At 45.0% G+C, this 17801-nt stretch overlaps 1 protein-coding gene across 2 annotated transcripts in view; it reads left to right on the plus strand.

The window, feature by feature from the left end:
• Window positions 1–12125, plus strand: part of dnaja (DnaJ heat shock protein family (Hsp40) member A) — an 18354-nt gene extending 6229 nt beyond the window's left edge. For both annotated transcript variants that reach the window (XM_024139355.1, XM_024139356.2), the window contains exons 6-8: window positions 8138–8368; window positions 8965–9065; window positions 11234–12125. In XM_024139355.1, coding sequence (XP_023995123.1) covers window positions 8138–8368; window positions 8965–9065; window positions 11234–11470 — 569 coding nt within the window. In that variant the 3' untranslated portion in view covers window positions 11471–12125. The remainder of the gene's footprint in view (window positions 1–8137; window positions 8369–8964; window positions 9066–11233) is intronic.
• The last annotated feature ends 5676 nt before the right edge of the window (window positions 12126–17801 follow it).

A 17801-nucleotide genomic window follows, 5' to 3' on the forward strand; every position in this document is an offset into this window, starting at 1 on the left:
GACAATGACGTAAACAAAGAAGAATCAGACAGAACATATGTCGAATGACTGTCTGGTTTGTGCGCAGAGAATAGCATCCAAATATATATACGGTGACAGCCAAATACTCGAGGAAGTTAGGCTCATCCCCAAGTACAGTGGGTGATGCATCACTCAAATGCACATGTCGACTGATCAAACCATCCGCATCGTGCTGGGATTAAATACAGAACTTGAGACACAGATAACGCACAGCCGGCTCTGTCGGTTTCATATGCATCTCCAATTGGGGACTAGACTGATCCATCAGACTCCGCGTAATACATCTCCACACCGCTAGTTCATCCATGATGCACTAGTCTCATGAGAAATGCACGCTGAAACCTGAGCTCATTTGGCATCACTGTCTACTGAATCGAGGAAAGGGCCACATACACGAAAAAGAGGACACCCTTCGGATTTCCATAAAAGCTTTGTAACTCTGAATTTAAGAACACAGTTCTATATTAGAGGATTTGATAAGACTGATCAATACACTTCAAACATAAATCATCAGAAAATCTCCCAAAGGGGAAAGGCAAACAGAGCACACTTCTATCCCAGATGAAACAGAAAACAACACGACTATGTCTTAAAAACACAACAGAACAGAAGGTCACGCGTCATGTCACGCGGGAGGAGGTCTAAGTGGTTTCGCCACGATTGCGCACACGTAGATATGCTCCCCTCTTAGTAGGCCCATCCTCCAGAGGATGGTTATCGTCTCCCTTTTTTAGCGACTGGTGTCGCAGGACGAGCTCGCTCTAGAAAGGGACACTAGAGAATAATGTCATAGGAGATAACGAGATCATGACTGGGCAAAATTGCTCAATATCTGAGTATACGCTTGATGCTACATGCATTGGGCTACACACATCCACGTGAACTTGTTCCTATAGGAGAGTCGCAGCCTAACCTCGGTGGGTGCGACTGCCTACACCACACAGACCCTCCCCCCAGGAGAAAGAGCCGGAAGGCGGTCAGGCCGTTCCAGATCAACACTCTTCAGGTTCGTGCCCTTCGGGATACAGGGAGATCGACAATTGTACCGATCCCACAACCTTGGACGATTTCAATTTGAACACATACGTGCTTGTCGCACGCCTACCGGGCATCTACGGGATACATAGAAAGTAGAATGTTGAACATGCGCATAAGTACACTACGCGCAGGACAACTTTGTGCTTCGCTAGTTTCTGGCGCGTCCGCACACATGACCAGCATGTAGTCCCACAACCCGTGATGGTCTTACATATGTAGTAACTATAGAGCGGTAATATGCCAAGACTCTCTACTCGCGTAGATTTGTAAATTCCGTACCGAGAAAATCGAGAGAGCCCCAACTAAATGGCATAATAGCACATTTATTAGGTTTGTCATCCCATAGTACCGTAGCAAATGTTGCTGTCTGGTATCGCGCTTGGGTTATGTCCACGCGCCTAACTTTATGTAAACGATAGCCGAGATCCATTACAACGGAACTCTCTGCTCGCCTGAAGCCGCGACTCAATGGGCCACAGTTCGACCCAGCTGCCTGAGGAAAACCCCCGGAGCGGTACCACCAGGGATCAGCAGACCAACAGAGCATAACTTTAGCGAGAAAGGCAATTTCCCTTCAGCGCTCATATTCTCATAAACATATCCTGACCCGAGATTTTGATCAAAAGTTCTGCGATAGGAAGAGTTAATTGTGACAAGAGTATGGACAAAACCATAAGGCAAGGAGAATTTCAGACCGTAGACCTAGCAAAAGACAAACGAGAACAGAGAATCAATGTAGCGAATAGACAAATGTGAAGGCGGACATTAAAGCTCCGTGGATGAATCCACCCCAGTAAAATAAATAGAAAAAACCAGAAAAGCATTCACCAAACCATTACTTCCCAGCTAATCCCGTCGACCGAAGACAAAATCGGCCTCCTATGTTAACTACTAGAAGTACTTCCGAGAGCGATTACGGATCAGGCTATTTATACAGCCATCACTGAACAAGCTTTCATAATTCGACTTAAAACGAAGGAGAACTGATGAATTAACCCCGTATACTACTATGTACTTCAGCCATTCTCACTTACACATCTCTTACTCGACCTGAGGAATTACTACCGGTCTCAAGAGTCGAGCCCTATTCTCAGACGTATCCAAACCAAAGTATGAATGTCACATTGAAACTGAACACAGAGCGACATTATTAAGGCACTCACTGATCTGTTTGATGTACGCTGTGACAGTTCTTAGGACGCAGCCGGTCACGGATGACCCTAAATGCTATTCTAGTGTGTCTTTCACTCGACCGTGTCGAGTGTACGTTATCGAACACAAGCGAAAAGTAAACAAATCTGGTTGTTGCAGGTGAGATATTCTCACGACGTAGCAACACAACCAGGGCGACTACTATGGTTGACTCTATTATGTTATCTAAGACCATGGGTACGACTCCTACATCTGGTTGGTCTTGTAACACGCAGGGTAAACGACCCCTGACTCTGGTTGTGCTCTTACCATGAGCAGGGTAGACCTCTAACCCTCTGGTTGTCTTTAGTAGCCAGGGTATAACAGAAGCAGAGCGTATTTGACGGAGTAATGGGTCATCATATTCTGAGATCAGGTCTAACGAACCACCACGTATACGACTGGGTTGTCTATCTATGTCAAGAGGTTGAGACTAGAGTTGACACCATCGAGTAAGCATCTGGTCGTGTCTTACTCAGGGTACGACTTCTAACTCTGGTTTGTCTGTTTTTGCTAGCCGCGCTACTCACTCATGTAAGCCGCCGATAAACACATGAGATCATGTGCGTTACTTGTCTGTTCACTTCGAGCAGACGTAACACCGACCCCTAATTGGTTGTCTTTACTGCAGGGTACGACGCCCTACTCTGGTTTCTTGTACTGCAGGCTACGCGCCGTGTGATTATAAGCAAAAAGAGACATGACACGCGGTCATGACTCATCCACGAGCTGTTATCGATAGGGTTCCTATTGAGTAAGAGCGCGAGCAACTGGCTCGTAGAGAATCACCTGAGGCGCTCATGACGGCGAAGATCGACGAGGCAGCAAAATGCCATTTCATCGTAAGACACGTGATACAGTGCAGTACCAATGAATCTATTCACCGAACCTAGTTCAAAACGTCAACATGTAAGCAGAACTGCAGACAGTAGATGAAGAGGGACGAGATCCCATGCAAGAAATCAACAAGCTGTTAAGGAGCACGTGATTAAACACGACTGAGAAAGTATGGATGTTCGAGTAGATCCTGTCTTCCATGCTTGACGTGGCACGAGACATAAGTTAGCAAACACAGAAAGAAAACGAGACATTCCCATCTAGAGGCGAGGCTTTAAAATCATTGAGCGAACCTGAGTGTTCTTAGAGGTACATATCTCTCTCACAGTGTGATTGCCTTGGCCTAAGGAGAGGTGACAAGGAGATACATGTTTAAATACGTAATATTCGAAACGCATCTGCTACCAAAATAACTACGTATAGATCGAATTCGATGATATATTCCACCAATTTCTCCCCAGACGCTCCCATCATAGGTGGAGATTAAGGTACCCGGGTATAAAGCGGGTTCCGAAGACGAGTTGAGTAGAGAAACACCCTGAGAGAGGGGACAAATAAGGGCCCGTCCGTCACTGGGAAATGGTCCTAAAACCCTATAGACGCATGCGTGTAGGCCAAGGCAAGAATAACAAATCATCAACAAATTATAAGAATTGTTATTGGAGTAGACAAGCGCACATAAAAACCACCCCATGAAGTAGAGAAAAGCTAAACCCACAACATTTCTAGGGAATTCCTCTATTATGAGAGAATATCTTCTGATCCGATCAACAGGTAAAAAGAGAGTCTTACATACTTTGGTAAACATTGTCATAAACCAGTCGATCTCTAATTACTTAATTGCAAAAAGCAAGCACACATCGTTACCTCCTAGGTGCAAGGAAGCTACTCAAAGAGAGCAAGGAAGCAGATTATATTGACTACAACTACGTTGGTTCTATCGCGAGTATTTAGCCAAGTCGCTATACAGATAACCTAATTGCGGACACTAATTACTACCACGAAAGAGATTAACGCGTTCCAAGTTAACTTGAGGCTAACGAGAGGTATAAAACATACCTGTCAGGCTTAACCTAATCTTCTCTGAGTATTAGGCACTCTTGTACCTACTGGGAAAAGAAAGGGTTGTACAACTTGAGACTACAAGACAACTAAAAATGTACTTTGTATAATTCTTTAACCGAAGCTAGGTCCACGGAGATTTAAAAAAAACCCAAGTACATCTACTTTTAAAAAATCGTATTATAATTATTAAGGCAAATGAGTAGGGGCAATATATTACATATGTTAAAACAATCCGAATGAGTAACCTACTTATTTGGTAATAAAAATGAGTCCTCCTCCGAATTTATCGTTCAATAGTAAGTGCTAGGTCATGCACACTAAAATTCCAGAAGTCAATGAATTTCATAGGAAGAACCCTCCTGGACAAATCGCGGATGTAGTTGCAAACGGTAACACAGCTAAAAACGACCAAAAAAAGAATACTAAGACTGCTAATAAACAGTCAGCTTTATACACTTACTGCAAACTCTGCGTAGGTGCCAGCGCTCATTTCACACTGAGACCACGAAGCTTAAGACACGACAAGCAATAGGGACTGACGTTAGTGTTCAGTAAACAATCCTAGAGTTATCGAGACGCTAACTATGATGCAATCAAGCACGAGAATGCTGGCAGACCGATACCTCGCTCAGCGTGTAAAAGAGTCGAGCCGCTTATGAACAGCTAACAAACGCGAAGAGATGATAGCAACATGTACACGCAAGAGGTAAGGGAAGTGTACACGTCGCACTGAGGCTATAGTCAGCTGAAGAAAACAAGCAAAAGGGACTCAGCAATTATATTACTGTATAAAACTATATACGTAATATATAGTAGGCCAATTAGTAAATGGATATTACGAAGTGCTAACTCATTTATCAGACAGAAGACACAAGATTACTCACCGCATATACGCCCTGTTTAAGCGAGAGATAAAGGGATAGCCACTACAAACGCGAGAGTTATATATGATGTGAGAATCGCAAGGAATAAGAACCTGAGACTGGTATAGAGAAAATGTACCCCAGGGGAGACTACTCATAACTAATGCAATACAGTTCCTCTCGGCACGCAACGAGTCGACAACAAAGTTGCATAGCAGCACTAGCTACTTATATATAAATAATAAGCTGAGTAATTTATCACATCGAGCTAATACGCACACACTTCTACTACATCAACAAAACTAAACGTCAGCAAAACAGGTGACACTTCATTTTATGTTCCTCTCTATCACAATCCTCTAGTAGTGATCTAGGCGTTATACTATACGCAATTCTATACACTTCGCACGACTACCGAGTACACAATCTTAGGTAAGGGCATAGCGTCAAACGCTAGCGTGAGCGCACAATCGTGCTCTCCCGAAGCGAACGCAAAGAAAACGGAGCCACAACAGCGTTTCGCAGAGAGCTAAGGTCCAACACCCAACACGACTACATGTGAGTATCATCAGAGAGAGGCGCTAGTGAGATTGTTAAGTAAAACCACCAAATAAAAGCGAGCCAAATCGACTGTGTCATCCAAACACTGGGATGACGGAGTGCCGCTGGCCTAAGACTAGCACCGTCATGCGAGAAGACCCATGCTGTGATAATAAGAAAGACAATTTAGTTACTCACTTAACACAGGCGGCGGACGGCGTAAATACACTGGTCTGTAACAAAGGCAAGACATCGAATAGTAGAATTGCACCTTCAACGTCCACCCCTATTAAAATGAGTAGATGAGACAACACACAAAAATGCAGACTGAATACAACGGGGGCGCACGATCCACATATACAAATCTCAAGACACGAAGCGAGACACACCAGCATAGAAGTGACAGATAAAAAAAAAGCCGATCCTGACATATTCAGTCCTGTAGGCAGCGAAAATGAGAGCAACTACCTCAGACAGCGATTCCACAATAAGATAGACATAACTAGCTAGATACAGTAGAAGTAGAACTAACGCAATAGTCTATAATACATAGATTACTAAGATAATCAGCCTGTAGTGGTACAGATCTGAACTCTAACGCCACAAAAGAGCACTATTTCAAGTATTTCCGGACCGCCTCAGCATAGAACAAATAAGATAAATGAAACTTAACTGCTATCAACAGTTGCAAGTCACGAGATCAGTCAAAATAATCCGATAATTTACATTGAATCACACAGTGCCCTCTATAGTGATGCACGTCTTCTATATGCGAAAGCAACCCAACACTACAACCTCTGCAGCAATAACACACCAGCAGTCACAACTACATAAACGAGAAGTTACCACCTTACTCCGCCCATCTAGAGGCTCATCAAGCTCAACAGCACACTTTTGTTAACAAGGACCAAATAACTGGTCCCGTCGTACCTATTGATCATTCCCGACTGACGCAGCAAACTGCGTGCTGAACGACAGCTCACGTCTTTAAGAGCACGAGTACGTAGAGTAAAAGCGTCCAAACACCAAAATGGAGCGACTATTGTACGTAAGCACAGTTAAGATGCCAGTAGCCCGTAACGGAGATTGAAGAAAGCATTACCACACTACTAACCTAGCATATAGTACTGCACCCTGCTAAGTATAAGGAACTAACCAATGAAACCAAACCTCAACGTACGACGAGCAGATGCTCGGAGGCAGGAACGTGAGATCTGAGAGCAAGAGAAGCGAAACTGATATGCTGCGCAGGCCGTTAGCGAGAAGCTACTAGTAAACCACACGACACCTTATTGGTACTTTGTATTGATCCGTCGTCGGTGGACGATGCAAACTACGATCTCATGACGAACACTTATTACACTCTCGCACCGTGGGTTGGACCGAAGACGATGACGGGCTAGAACTCTAACAAAATCGAACGCCAGATCCCGATCTCCTGTAGGAACTAACAGTTGTGGGTGATTAGTGAGAACTAAACCAACGGCATGTTACAACTATAAATCACGGTATGGTGCGAGAAATAAGACCCTAAAGACATCTTCAATTACTGTAATTCGGTAGGTAGAACTACCAAGACACTATTACTGTAGGTAGGGAACTAACCAAAAGATCACTATTATGTATGTGAATAACTACGACACTATTACTGTAGGTAGGAAACTAACCCAAGACACTATACTGTATTATCCGTGGTAGGAACTAACCAAGACACTATTACTGTAGGTGGAAAGGAACAAAAAACATAACCAAGTACACATTATCTGTAGTAGGAACTAACGAAGACACTATTCAACTGTAGGTAGGAACTAACCAAGACACTATTACTGGTAGTAGGGAACTAACCAAGACACTATTAACTGTAGGTAGGGAACTAACCAACGACACTATTCACTGTAGGTAGGAACTAACCAAGACACTATTACGTTAGTGGGAACTAACCAAGACACTATTACTGGTAGGTGGAACTAACCAAGACACTATTACTGTATGGTAGGAACTAACAAGACACTATATACTGCTAGGTGGAACTAACCAAGAACTATTACTGTAGTTAGGAACTAACCAAGACACTATTACTGTAGGTGGGAACTAACCAAGACACTATTACTGTATATCCGTAGGTAGGACTAACCAAGACACTATTACTGTATCCAGGTAGGAACTAACCAAGCAACTATTACTGTAGTAGTAGGGAACTAACCCAAGACACTATTACGATATAGGTGGAACTAACCAAGACACTATTGTACTGGTAGGTGGGAACTAACCAAGACACTATTACTGTAGGTGGGCACTAGCAAGACACTATACTGTAGGTGAACTAACCAAGTACTATTACTGTAGGTAGAACTACCAAGACCTAATTACTGTAGTGGGAAACTACCAGACACTATTACTCCGTAGGTGGACTAACCAAGACACTATTACTGTAGTTAGGAACTAACCAAGACACTATTACTGTAGTGGTAGGAACTAACCAAGACCTATTACTGTAGGTGGGAACTAACCAAGACACTATTATCTGTAGGTGGGAATAACCAAGGACGACTATTACTGTACTATTACTGTATATCCTGTAGGTATGAAGGGGGGTCAGAAGATACCATTCCACGGGGAGGGCGACCAGGAGCCTGGTCTGGAACCAGGAGACGTGGTGATCGTGCTGGACCAGCAGGACCACCCAGTGTACCAGAGGCAGGAGGACGACCTGCACATGAAGATGAACATCAAACTGGTTGAGGCCCTCTGTGGCTTCAAGAAGACCATCCGTACGCTAGATGGCCGGGTGCTCATCATCACCTCTCCACCAGGTAATACATTAGTGTGGCTGTTGCAACATTTCACTCCCATTTGGATTCAAATGTACATTTTGTAACGGTACAGCCTTATTCTAATCATTTTTCCCCCGTCATCAATCCAGACGCAATACCACATAACAAGGCAAAAAAAAATGTTTTTTAGAATTGTTTCGTTTTTTTTTTGTATTCAGACCCTTTCGATAAATATTCCAAATTGAGCTCAGATGAGGTAGGGGTTTGTTACTACACGATAAATGACAATATCAATCCGGACCWTTGCAACCTAGGAAATGTGTGTGACTGGACCATCTCAAGTAGCTCTGTCCTATTATTTCACTTTGTGAATCCCATCAACTTTTGTGATTTGGTTAAGCACATTTATACTCCTGAACTTATTTGGGCCATAACAATGTAGCTGAATACAACTATGTGTTTTACATTTTTTATTAATTTATCAATTTGTAGAATTGTCTTTTTCACCTTGACATTATGGAATAGTTAGTGTAGTACAATCAAAGACAGTATCACCATTTTAATAATTTCATTCCCACTTTGTAACGCAACAAAATATGCGATAATGCGTGATCGTGTGATCGTTCTGTTTCCAGGTAAAGTAGTGAAGGCCAACGATGTGAGGTGTGTTCATAATGAAGGTATGCCCATCCACAAAGACCCTTACGACAGAGGGCAGCTCATCATTCAATTCCAGGTTAGTAAGCTCTATTGGTCCGACTAAACTMATACATGAGATATATATTAAAATGGCTACACAGTATGATTTAACAACACACGAAGGGTAGCTACACAGTACGATTGAACTTAATACATGATAGATAGTAGTGCTATCAAGATACCAACATTTTTCAAACGATACCAGGCCAAGTATCCCGATACCGAGTAGTATCGCGGTACCACAGTGAAAACATTGCCMCGTCCCCCGGACACTTGTTCACGTTTTCTAAAAACCTCTCACTGAAATTCACAATTCTACTCAATACACCACTTTAACTTCACACGGTTCACTGTATAATAGAATCCTGATTTGATCATATTTGCAAAGGCCAACCTGTATTTGTCTGGGCACATGGGCCGTGGACATGGCATAATGATCTGCATGTCAGTAAGGGGAAAACACTACATGACCTCCAGTTGCACATGCTCTTCTCGCTAGTTGACATGGCTCTCTCGCGCAGTTGACATGCTCTTCGTAGTTGACATGCTCTCTGATTCTGTCGCTAGTTTTGACATGGCTCTCTCGCTGTTGACATTGCTTTCTCCCTCGCTGTTGACATGCTCTCTCGCTAGTTGACATGCTCTCGTAGTTCGACATGACTCCTCCGTCGCTAGTTGACATGTCTCCTACATGAACGTTAGGCTAGAGACCAGACCTTGGTAATCATGGGTCATAATGAACCGTTTAGGCTAGAGACCAGACTTCTGGTAAGATGGGTCATAATGACCGTTTAGGGCTAGAGACCAGACCTCTGTTAACATGGGTCATAATGAACCGTTTAGGCTAGAGAACAGACGACCTCGGTAACATGGGTCATGAATGAAGCGTTTAGGCTAGAGACGCCCAGACCGTCTGGTAACATGCGGGTCTAATGAACCCGTTTAGGCAGAGACCAGACCTCTGGATATGGGTCAAATGAACCGTTTAGGCAGAGACCAGACCTTGGTAAGATGGTCATAATGAACCGTTTAAGGCTAGAGAACCAGACCTCTGGTAACCATGGGTCATCATGAACGGTTAGGCTAGAGACCAGACCTCTGGTAACATGGGTCATAATGACACCCGTTTGGGGTAGAGACCAGACCTCTGGTAACATGGGTCATAATGAAACCGTTTAGGCTAGAGACAGAACCTCTGGTAACATGGGTCATAATGGAAACCGTTTAGGCGTAGAGACCGAGACCTCTGGTAACATGGGGTCATCAATGAACCGTTTAGGCTAGAGACCAGAACCTGTCTGGTAACATGGGTCATAATGAATCCGTTTAGGCTAGAGACAAGACCTCTGGTAACATGGGTCATGAATGACGTTTAGGCTAGAGACCAGACCTCTGGGTAACCATGGTCATAATGACCCGTTTAGGCTAGAGACAGACCTCTGGTAACATGGGTCCATAATGAATCCGTTTCGACTAGAGATCCAGACCTCTGGTAACATGGGTACATAATAACCGTTTTAGACTAGAGACCCAGACCTCTGGTAAATATGGGTCATAATGAACCGTTTAGACTAGAGACCAGAAGACTCTGGTAACATGGGCATAATGGAACGCGTTTAGACTAGAGCCAGACCTCCTGGTAATATGGGTCCATAATGACCGTTTAGACGTAGAGAACCAGACCTCTGGTAACCTGGTCATAATGAACCGTTTAGGCTAGAGACGAGCCGTTTTCTTTAAAAACAAAACTGACTCGGTTGGACTAATGCTGCAGAGCCTGTATCAGGTTATCTGAAATGCCACCTTATTTCCCTAGATAAGTAGAGCACTATATAAGGATAGGGTGCATGGGCCCTAACCAACATCTCCAATCTCGTCTCATTGATTGGACTCCAGGTTAGCTGACTCCAATTAGCTTTTGGAGAAGTCATTAGCCTAGGGGTTCACATACTTTTCCCAACCTACACTGTGATTGTTTAAATTATGTATTCAATATAGACAAGAAAAATACAATAATTTTAATAGTTTAAGCAGACAGTGTTTGTCTATTGTTGTGACCTAGATGAAGATCAGATAAAATTATAAGACCAATTTATGCAGAAATCCAGGTATTTCAAAAGGGTTCACATACTTTTTCATGCCACTGTATATAGGGAATGGAACCTATCGACCCATAACCCATTTCTCTACGTTCCTCCCCACCAGGTGGAGTTCCCAGATAAACACTGGCTGCCAGAGCACCTCCTCCCCCGGCTGGAGGCCCTCCTCCCCCCCAGAGACGAGCTGCTGGTCTCAGACGACATGGAGGAGGTAGACCTGAAGGAGATGGATCGCAGTTACTCTCAACAGAGGAGYGCCAGCAGTGGAGGGGGGAAGCCAAGCTTTGAGGATATTGACGATGATGAGGGGGGAGGCCATGGCGTGCAGTGCCAGCAGCAGTAGAATATAGAAACTCATGCTGCACTGAATGTTGAGTTTGTYCAATTCATCTGTTTTTAGAATCTATGTATACAAAATCACGTCAAACTCAGTTCCTGAAGGACTGGGTTTGACAAAAGCCTTATTCATTAGAGTTCAAAGTCCACTGTTATCAAGCGCTGCACAGAAATGTGATGTTTTAGGCCGTACATCCGAGCCATATCAGCAGCTGTTTTCCTCCAGATACTATTCAACACGTCGGTTTACCTTTATACTGAGGGTTAGGAGAATTAGGTTAGTTCACCTACGTTAGGGAAAGGGTTGGCTACAAAGCTTGTCAAAAGATGTTGTCCCCGACATGACCACTAGCTGGAGGTGTAGACCTACTCCATCTTGCCACAATGGTAGAGTGATGCTCTGTTTACATTTCTATCTAACATAACACTGTTTTTCTCCATGTGTTGTGTGTATTGTTTTATTTGGTATGGATCTGTTCGTGAGAGATATACTAGGAGGCACAGAAAACAGACCTGTTGCACTTCAACTATTGACTTCGGTCCATAACTCACCAGAGGAACCTGTATGCTTTCTATGAAGGTAAAGTTACTTTCTCACCACAGGCGTTTCACCCACCCTTAAAATGGATTGATTCTTTCACAAATAAAACCTCTCAAGAATGCCTTCTCGTTTTTTTAAAAACAAAGAAGTTTTATTCAATTTAATCTGGTTCACTTTATACGATTCATATCTGCAGTTGTCAAATATCAGCATACGCATTATTATCAGGCCGATATCAGTTAATAAAACATGACATCTCCTTGACGATTCATCTTGGATAAAAGAGGTAGACTATTGAAAGTAGGACACCTGATGCAGCAAGAGTAARGCTTTTATTCTGAAAAGTGGACTGATGGCAGAAAGATCAGCTATGTCATTTTACTAATCCTCATCATTTTTATATGATTTTTGGGAAGGGCAGTAAGCATTTCACTGTTCACCTGTTCCTGAAGCATGTGATGAATAAAATGTTTATGTTCAAAACAAGATAATGAYGTTTCACATTCATTGCGATCAATGAAAAGTTCAGACATTGATCAGTAATGTCATCGATCCATGGTATGATGTCATGACGTCAGTGTTCAACATCCGCTTCAATGCTGCTTCCTCGTGAATGAGCAAAACAACAGACAGGAAGTCATTAAACACTCAGAACAGTTCCACTTCCTTTATTCTTTTGATAATCATGAAATCTGTTTTATACCACAGGGAAATGACAGAACAGTTCTACACTGCTCYTGACTGGGTGATCTTGTTTCCAGGAAGTGTTCTACACTGCTCCTGACTGGGTGGTCTTGTTGTTTCCAGGAAGTGTTCTACACTGCACCTGACTGGGTGATCTTGTTTCCAGGAAGTGTTCTACACTGCTCCTGACTGGGTGGTCTTGTTTCCAGGAAGTGTTCTACACTGCTCCTGGCTGGGTGGTCTTGTTGTTTCCAGGAAGTTTGACTGGTGGTCTTGTTGTTTCCAGGAAGTGGTCTACACTGCTCCTGACTGGGTGATCTTGTTTCCAGGACAGTTCTACTCTGCTCCTGACTGGGCGTCTTTGTTTCCGAATTTTCACTCTCCTGACTGGGTGGTCTTGTTTCCAGGAAGTGTTCACACTGCTCCTGACTGGGTGTCTTGTGTTCCAGGAATGTTCTACACTGCTCCTGACTGGGTGGTCTTGTTGTTTCCAGGAAGTGTTCTACACTGCTCCTGACTGGGTGTCTTGCTTTCCAGGAAGTGTTCTACACTTCTCCTGACTGGGTGGGTCTGTTGTTCCAGGAAGTGTTCTACACTGCTCCTGACTGGTGGTCTTGTTGTTTCCAGGAAGTGTTCTACACTGCTCCTGACTGGGTGATCTTGTTTCCAGGAAGTGTTCTACACTGCTCCTGACTGGTGGTCTTGTTTTCCAGGAAGTGTTCTACACTGCTCCTGACTGGGTGGTGCTTGTTTCCAGGAAGTGTTCTACACTGCTTCCTGACTGGGTGGTCTTGTTTCCAGGAAGTGTTCTAACACTGCTCCTACTGGGTGGTCTTGTTTCCAGGAAGTTCTACACTGCTCCCTGACTGGGTGGTCTTGTTGTTTCCAGGAAGTGTTCTTACACTGCTCCTGACTGGTGATCTTGTTTCCAGGAAGTGTTCTACACTGCTCCTGACTGGGTGGTCTTTTGTTTCCAGGAAGTGTTCTACACTGCTCCTGACTGGGTGGTCTTGTTTCCAGGAAGTGTTCTACACTGCTCCTGACTGGGTGGTCTTGTTTCCAGGAAGTGTCTACACTGCTCCTACTGGGTGGTCTTGTTTCCAGGAATGTGTCTACACTGCTCCTGACTGGGTGGTCTGTTGTTTCCAGGAAGTGTTCTACCTGCTCCTGACTGGGTGTCTTGTTGTTTCCAGGAAGTGTTCTACACTGCTCCTGACTGGGTGGTCTTGTTGTTCCAGGAAGTGTTCTACACTGCTCCTGACTGGGTGGTCTTGTTGTTTCAGGAAGTGTTCTACACTGCTCCTACTGGGTGATCTTGTTTCCAGGAAGTGGTCTACACAGCTCCTGACTGGGTGATCTTGGTTCCAGGAAGTGTTCTACACTGCTCCTGACTGGGTGGTCTTGTTTCCAGGAAGTGTTCTACACTGCTCCTGACTGGGTGGTCTTGTTTCCAGGAAGTGTTCTACACTGCTCCTGACTGGGTGGTCTTGTTGTTTCAGGAAGTGTTCTACACTGCTCCTGACTGGGTGGTCTTGTTTTTCCAGAAGTGTTTTACACTGCTCCTGCTGGGTGGTCTTGTTGTTTCCAGGAAGTGTTCTACACTGCTCCTGACTGGGTGGTCTTTGTTTCCAGGAAGTGTTCTACACTGCTCCTGAACTGGGTGGTCTTGTTGTTTCCAGGAAGTGTTCTACACTGCTCCTGACTGGGTGGTCTTGTTTCCAGGAAGTGTTCTACACTGCTCCTGACTGGGTGGTCTTGTTTTCCAGGAAGTGTTCTACACTGCTCCTGACTGGGTGGTCTGGTTTCCAGGAAGTGGTTCTACACTGCTCCTGACTGGGTGATCTTGTTTCCAGGACAGTTCTACTCTGCTCCTGACTGGGTGGTCTTGTTGTTCCAGGAAGTGTTCTACACTGCTCTGACTGGGTGGTCTTGTTTCCAGGAAGTGTTCACACTGCTCCTGACTGGGTGGTCTTGTTGTTTTCCAGGAAGTGTTTCTACACTGCTCCTGACTGGGTGGTCTGTTGTTTCCAGGAAGTGTCTACACTCTCCTGACTGGTGGTCTTGCTTCAGAAGGTTCTACACTGCTCCTGACTGGGTGGTCTTGTTGTTTCCAGGAAGTGTTTCTACACTGCTCCTGACTGGGTGGTCTTGTTGTTTCCAGGAAGTGTTCTACACTGTCCTGACTGGGTGATCTTGTTTCCAGGAAGTGTTCTACACTGCTCCTGACTGGGTGGTCTTGTTTTTCCAGGAAGTGTTCTACACGCTCCTGACTGGGTGGTCTTGTTTCCAGGAAGTGTTCTACACTGCTCCTGACTGGGTGGTCTTGTTTCCAGGAAATGTTCTACCACTGCTCCTAACTGGTGGTCTTGTTTCCAGGAAGTGTTCTACACTGCTCCTGACTGGGTGGTCTTGTTGTTGTCCAGGAAGTGTTCTACACTGCTCCTGACTGGGTGATCTTGTTTCCAGGAAGTGTTCTACACTGCTCCTGACTGGGTGGTCTTGTTGTTTCCAGGAAGTGTTCTACACTGCTCCTGACTGGTGGCTTTCAGAAGTGTTGTACACTGCTCCTGACTGGGTGGTCTTGTTTCCAGAAGTGTCTTACACTGCTCAACTGGGTGTCTTGTTTCCAGAAGCTTTCTACACTGCTCCTGACTGGGTGGTCTTGTTGTTTCCAGGAAGTGTTCTACACTGCTCCTGACTGGGTGGTCTTGTTGTTTCCAGGAAGTGTTCTACACTGCTCCTGACTTGGTTGTCTTGTTGTTTCCAGGAAGTGTTCTACACTCGCTCCTGACTGGTGGTCTTGTTGTTTCCAGGAAGTGTTCTACACTGCTCCTAACTGGGTGATCTTGTTTCCAGGGAAGTGTTCTACACAGCTCCTGACTGGGTGACTTGTTTCCAGAAGTGTTCTACACTGCTCCTGACTGGTTGGTCTTGTTTCCAGGAAGTGTTCTACACTGCTCCTGACTGGGTGGTCTTGTTTCCAGGAAGTTTCTACCACTGCTCCTGACTGGGTGGTCTTGTTGTTTCCAGAAGTGTCTACACTGCTCCTGACTGGGTGGTCTTGTTGTTTCCAGGAAGTGTTCTACACTGCTCCTGGCTGGGTGGTCTTGTTGTTTCCAGGAAGTGTTCTACAGCTGCTCCTGACTGGTGGTCTTGTTGTTTCCAGGAAGTTTCTACACTGCTCCTGACTGGGTGGTCTTGTTGTTTCCAGGAAGTGTTCTACACTGCTCCTGACTGGGTGGTCTTGTTGTTTCCAGGAAAGTGTTCTACACTGCTCCTGGCTGGGTGGTCTTGTTGTTTCCAGGAAAGGTTCTACACTGCTGACCTGACTGGGTGGTCTTGTTTGGTTTCCAGGAAGTGTTCTACCACTGCTCCTGACTGGGTGGTCTTGTTGTTTCCAGGAAGTGTTCTACACTGCCTGACTGGGTGGTCTTGTTGTTCCAGGAAGTGTTCTACACTGCTCCTGACTGGTGGTCTTGTTTCCAGGAAGGTTCACACTGCTCCTGACTGGGTGGTCTTGTTGTTTCCAGGAAGTGTTTTTACTCTGCTCCTGACTGGAGCAGTGTGAACAGATAGGGCAGCCGTGCTTCTAGCTCCTAGGAAATGTTGCAGTATTTTGTATGTGTTATTTATTACATTATCAGCCCAGAATTGTTTTTGTGTTATTACATACAGCCGGAATAACTTTTGATATCAGAGCGCGTATCTCATCAGCATTACTAGGATTACGACTTTCCCAAATTGGATCCTTTGGTCGCAACCCCCCAGGGCAATCCCAAGGCTGATCCAAAACACCACCGGTGGAGAAGAGTATCAGAGTGGACTTCTTAGTGCGACTCCACACAACCGCTTCGAGTATATTACTCGCTAATGTTCAGTCTCGATAATAAAGTTGATGAGCCAGGTGAGGTTTTCTTCCAGAGAAACATCAGGGATATTCAATCTCTCCCAGTCTACTGCCACCACATTTTTCTAGATGTCCACCATTGTTCCTGTTACCCAAGAAAGCAAAGGTAACTGAACTAAATGACTTCGCCCCGTAGCACTCACTTCTGTTATCATGAAGTGCTTTGAGAGACTAGTCAAGGATCATATCACCTCTACCTTACCCGACACCCTAGACCCACTCCAATTTGCTTACCGCCCAAATAGATCCACAGACGATACAATTGCCTTCACCCTGCCCTATCCAATCTGGACAAGAGGCATACATACCTATGTAAGAATGCTGTTCATTAGCTATAGCTCAGCATTCAACACCATAGTACCCTCCAAGCTCATCATTAAGCTCGGGGGCCCTGGGTCTGAACCCCGCCCTGGTGCAACTGGGTCCTGGACTTCCTGACGGGCCGCCCCCCAGGAGGTGAAGTAGGAACAACACCTCCACTTCGCTGATCCTCAACACAGGGGCCCCACAAGGGTGCGTGTTCAGCCCTCCTCTTCTCCCTGTTCACCCATGACTGCGTGGCACGCACACCTCCAACTCAATCATCAATCAACAGTAGTAGGCCTGATTACCAATAATGATGAGACAGCCTACAAGGAGAAGGTGAGGGCCCTGGGAGTGTGGAGCCAGGAAAATAATCTCTCATTCAACGTCAACCAAACAAATGAGATGTTTTGGACTTCAGAAACAGCAGAGGATCACCCCCCTATCCACATGACAGTAGTGGAGAAGGTGGAAAGTTTAAGTTCCTCGGCGTACACATCACTGACAAACTGAAATGGTCCACCCACACAGACAGTGTGGTGAGAAGAAGATGCAACAGCGCCTCTTCAACCTCAGAAAGCTGAAGAAATTTGGCTTGGCATCTAAATCCCTCACAAACTTTTAGAGATGCAATTGAGAACATCTTGTCGGGCTGTATCACCGCCTCGTATGGCAATTGCACCGCCCGCAACCGCAGGGCTCTCCAGAGGGTGGTGCGGTGCCCAACGCATCACCGGGGGCAAACTACCTGCCCTCCAGACACCTACACCACCCGATGTCACAGGAAGGCCAAAAAGATCACAAGGACAACAAACACCCGAGCCACTGCCTGTTCACCCACTATCATCCAGAAGGCGAGGTCCGTACAGAGTGCATCAAAGCTGGGACCGCTTGCCAACAGTT

The sequence above is a fragment of the Salvelinus sp. IW2-2015 genome, unplaced genomic scaffold, assembly GCF_002910315.2.
Source record: "Salvelinus sp. IW2-2015 unplaced genomic scaffold, ASM291031v2 Un_scaffold1777, whole genome shotgun sequence".
Taxonomy (NCBI): domain Eukaryota; kingdom Metazoa; phylum Chordata; class Actinopteri; order Salmoniformes; family Salmonidae; genus Salvelinus; species Salvelinus sp. IW2-2015.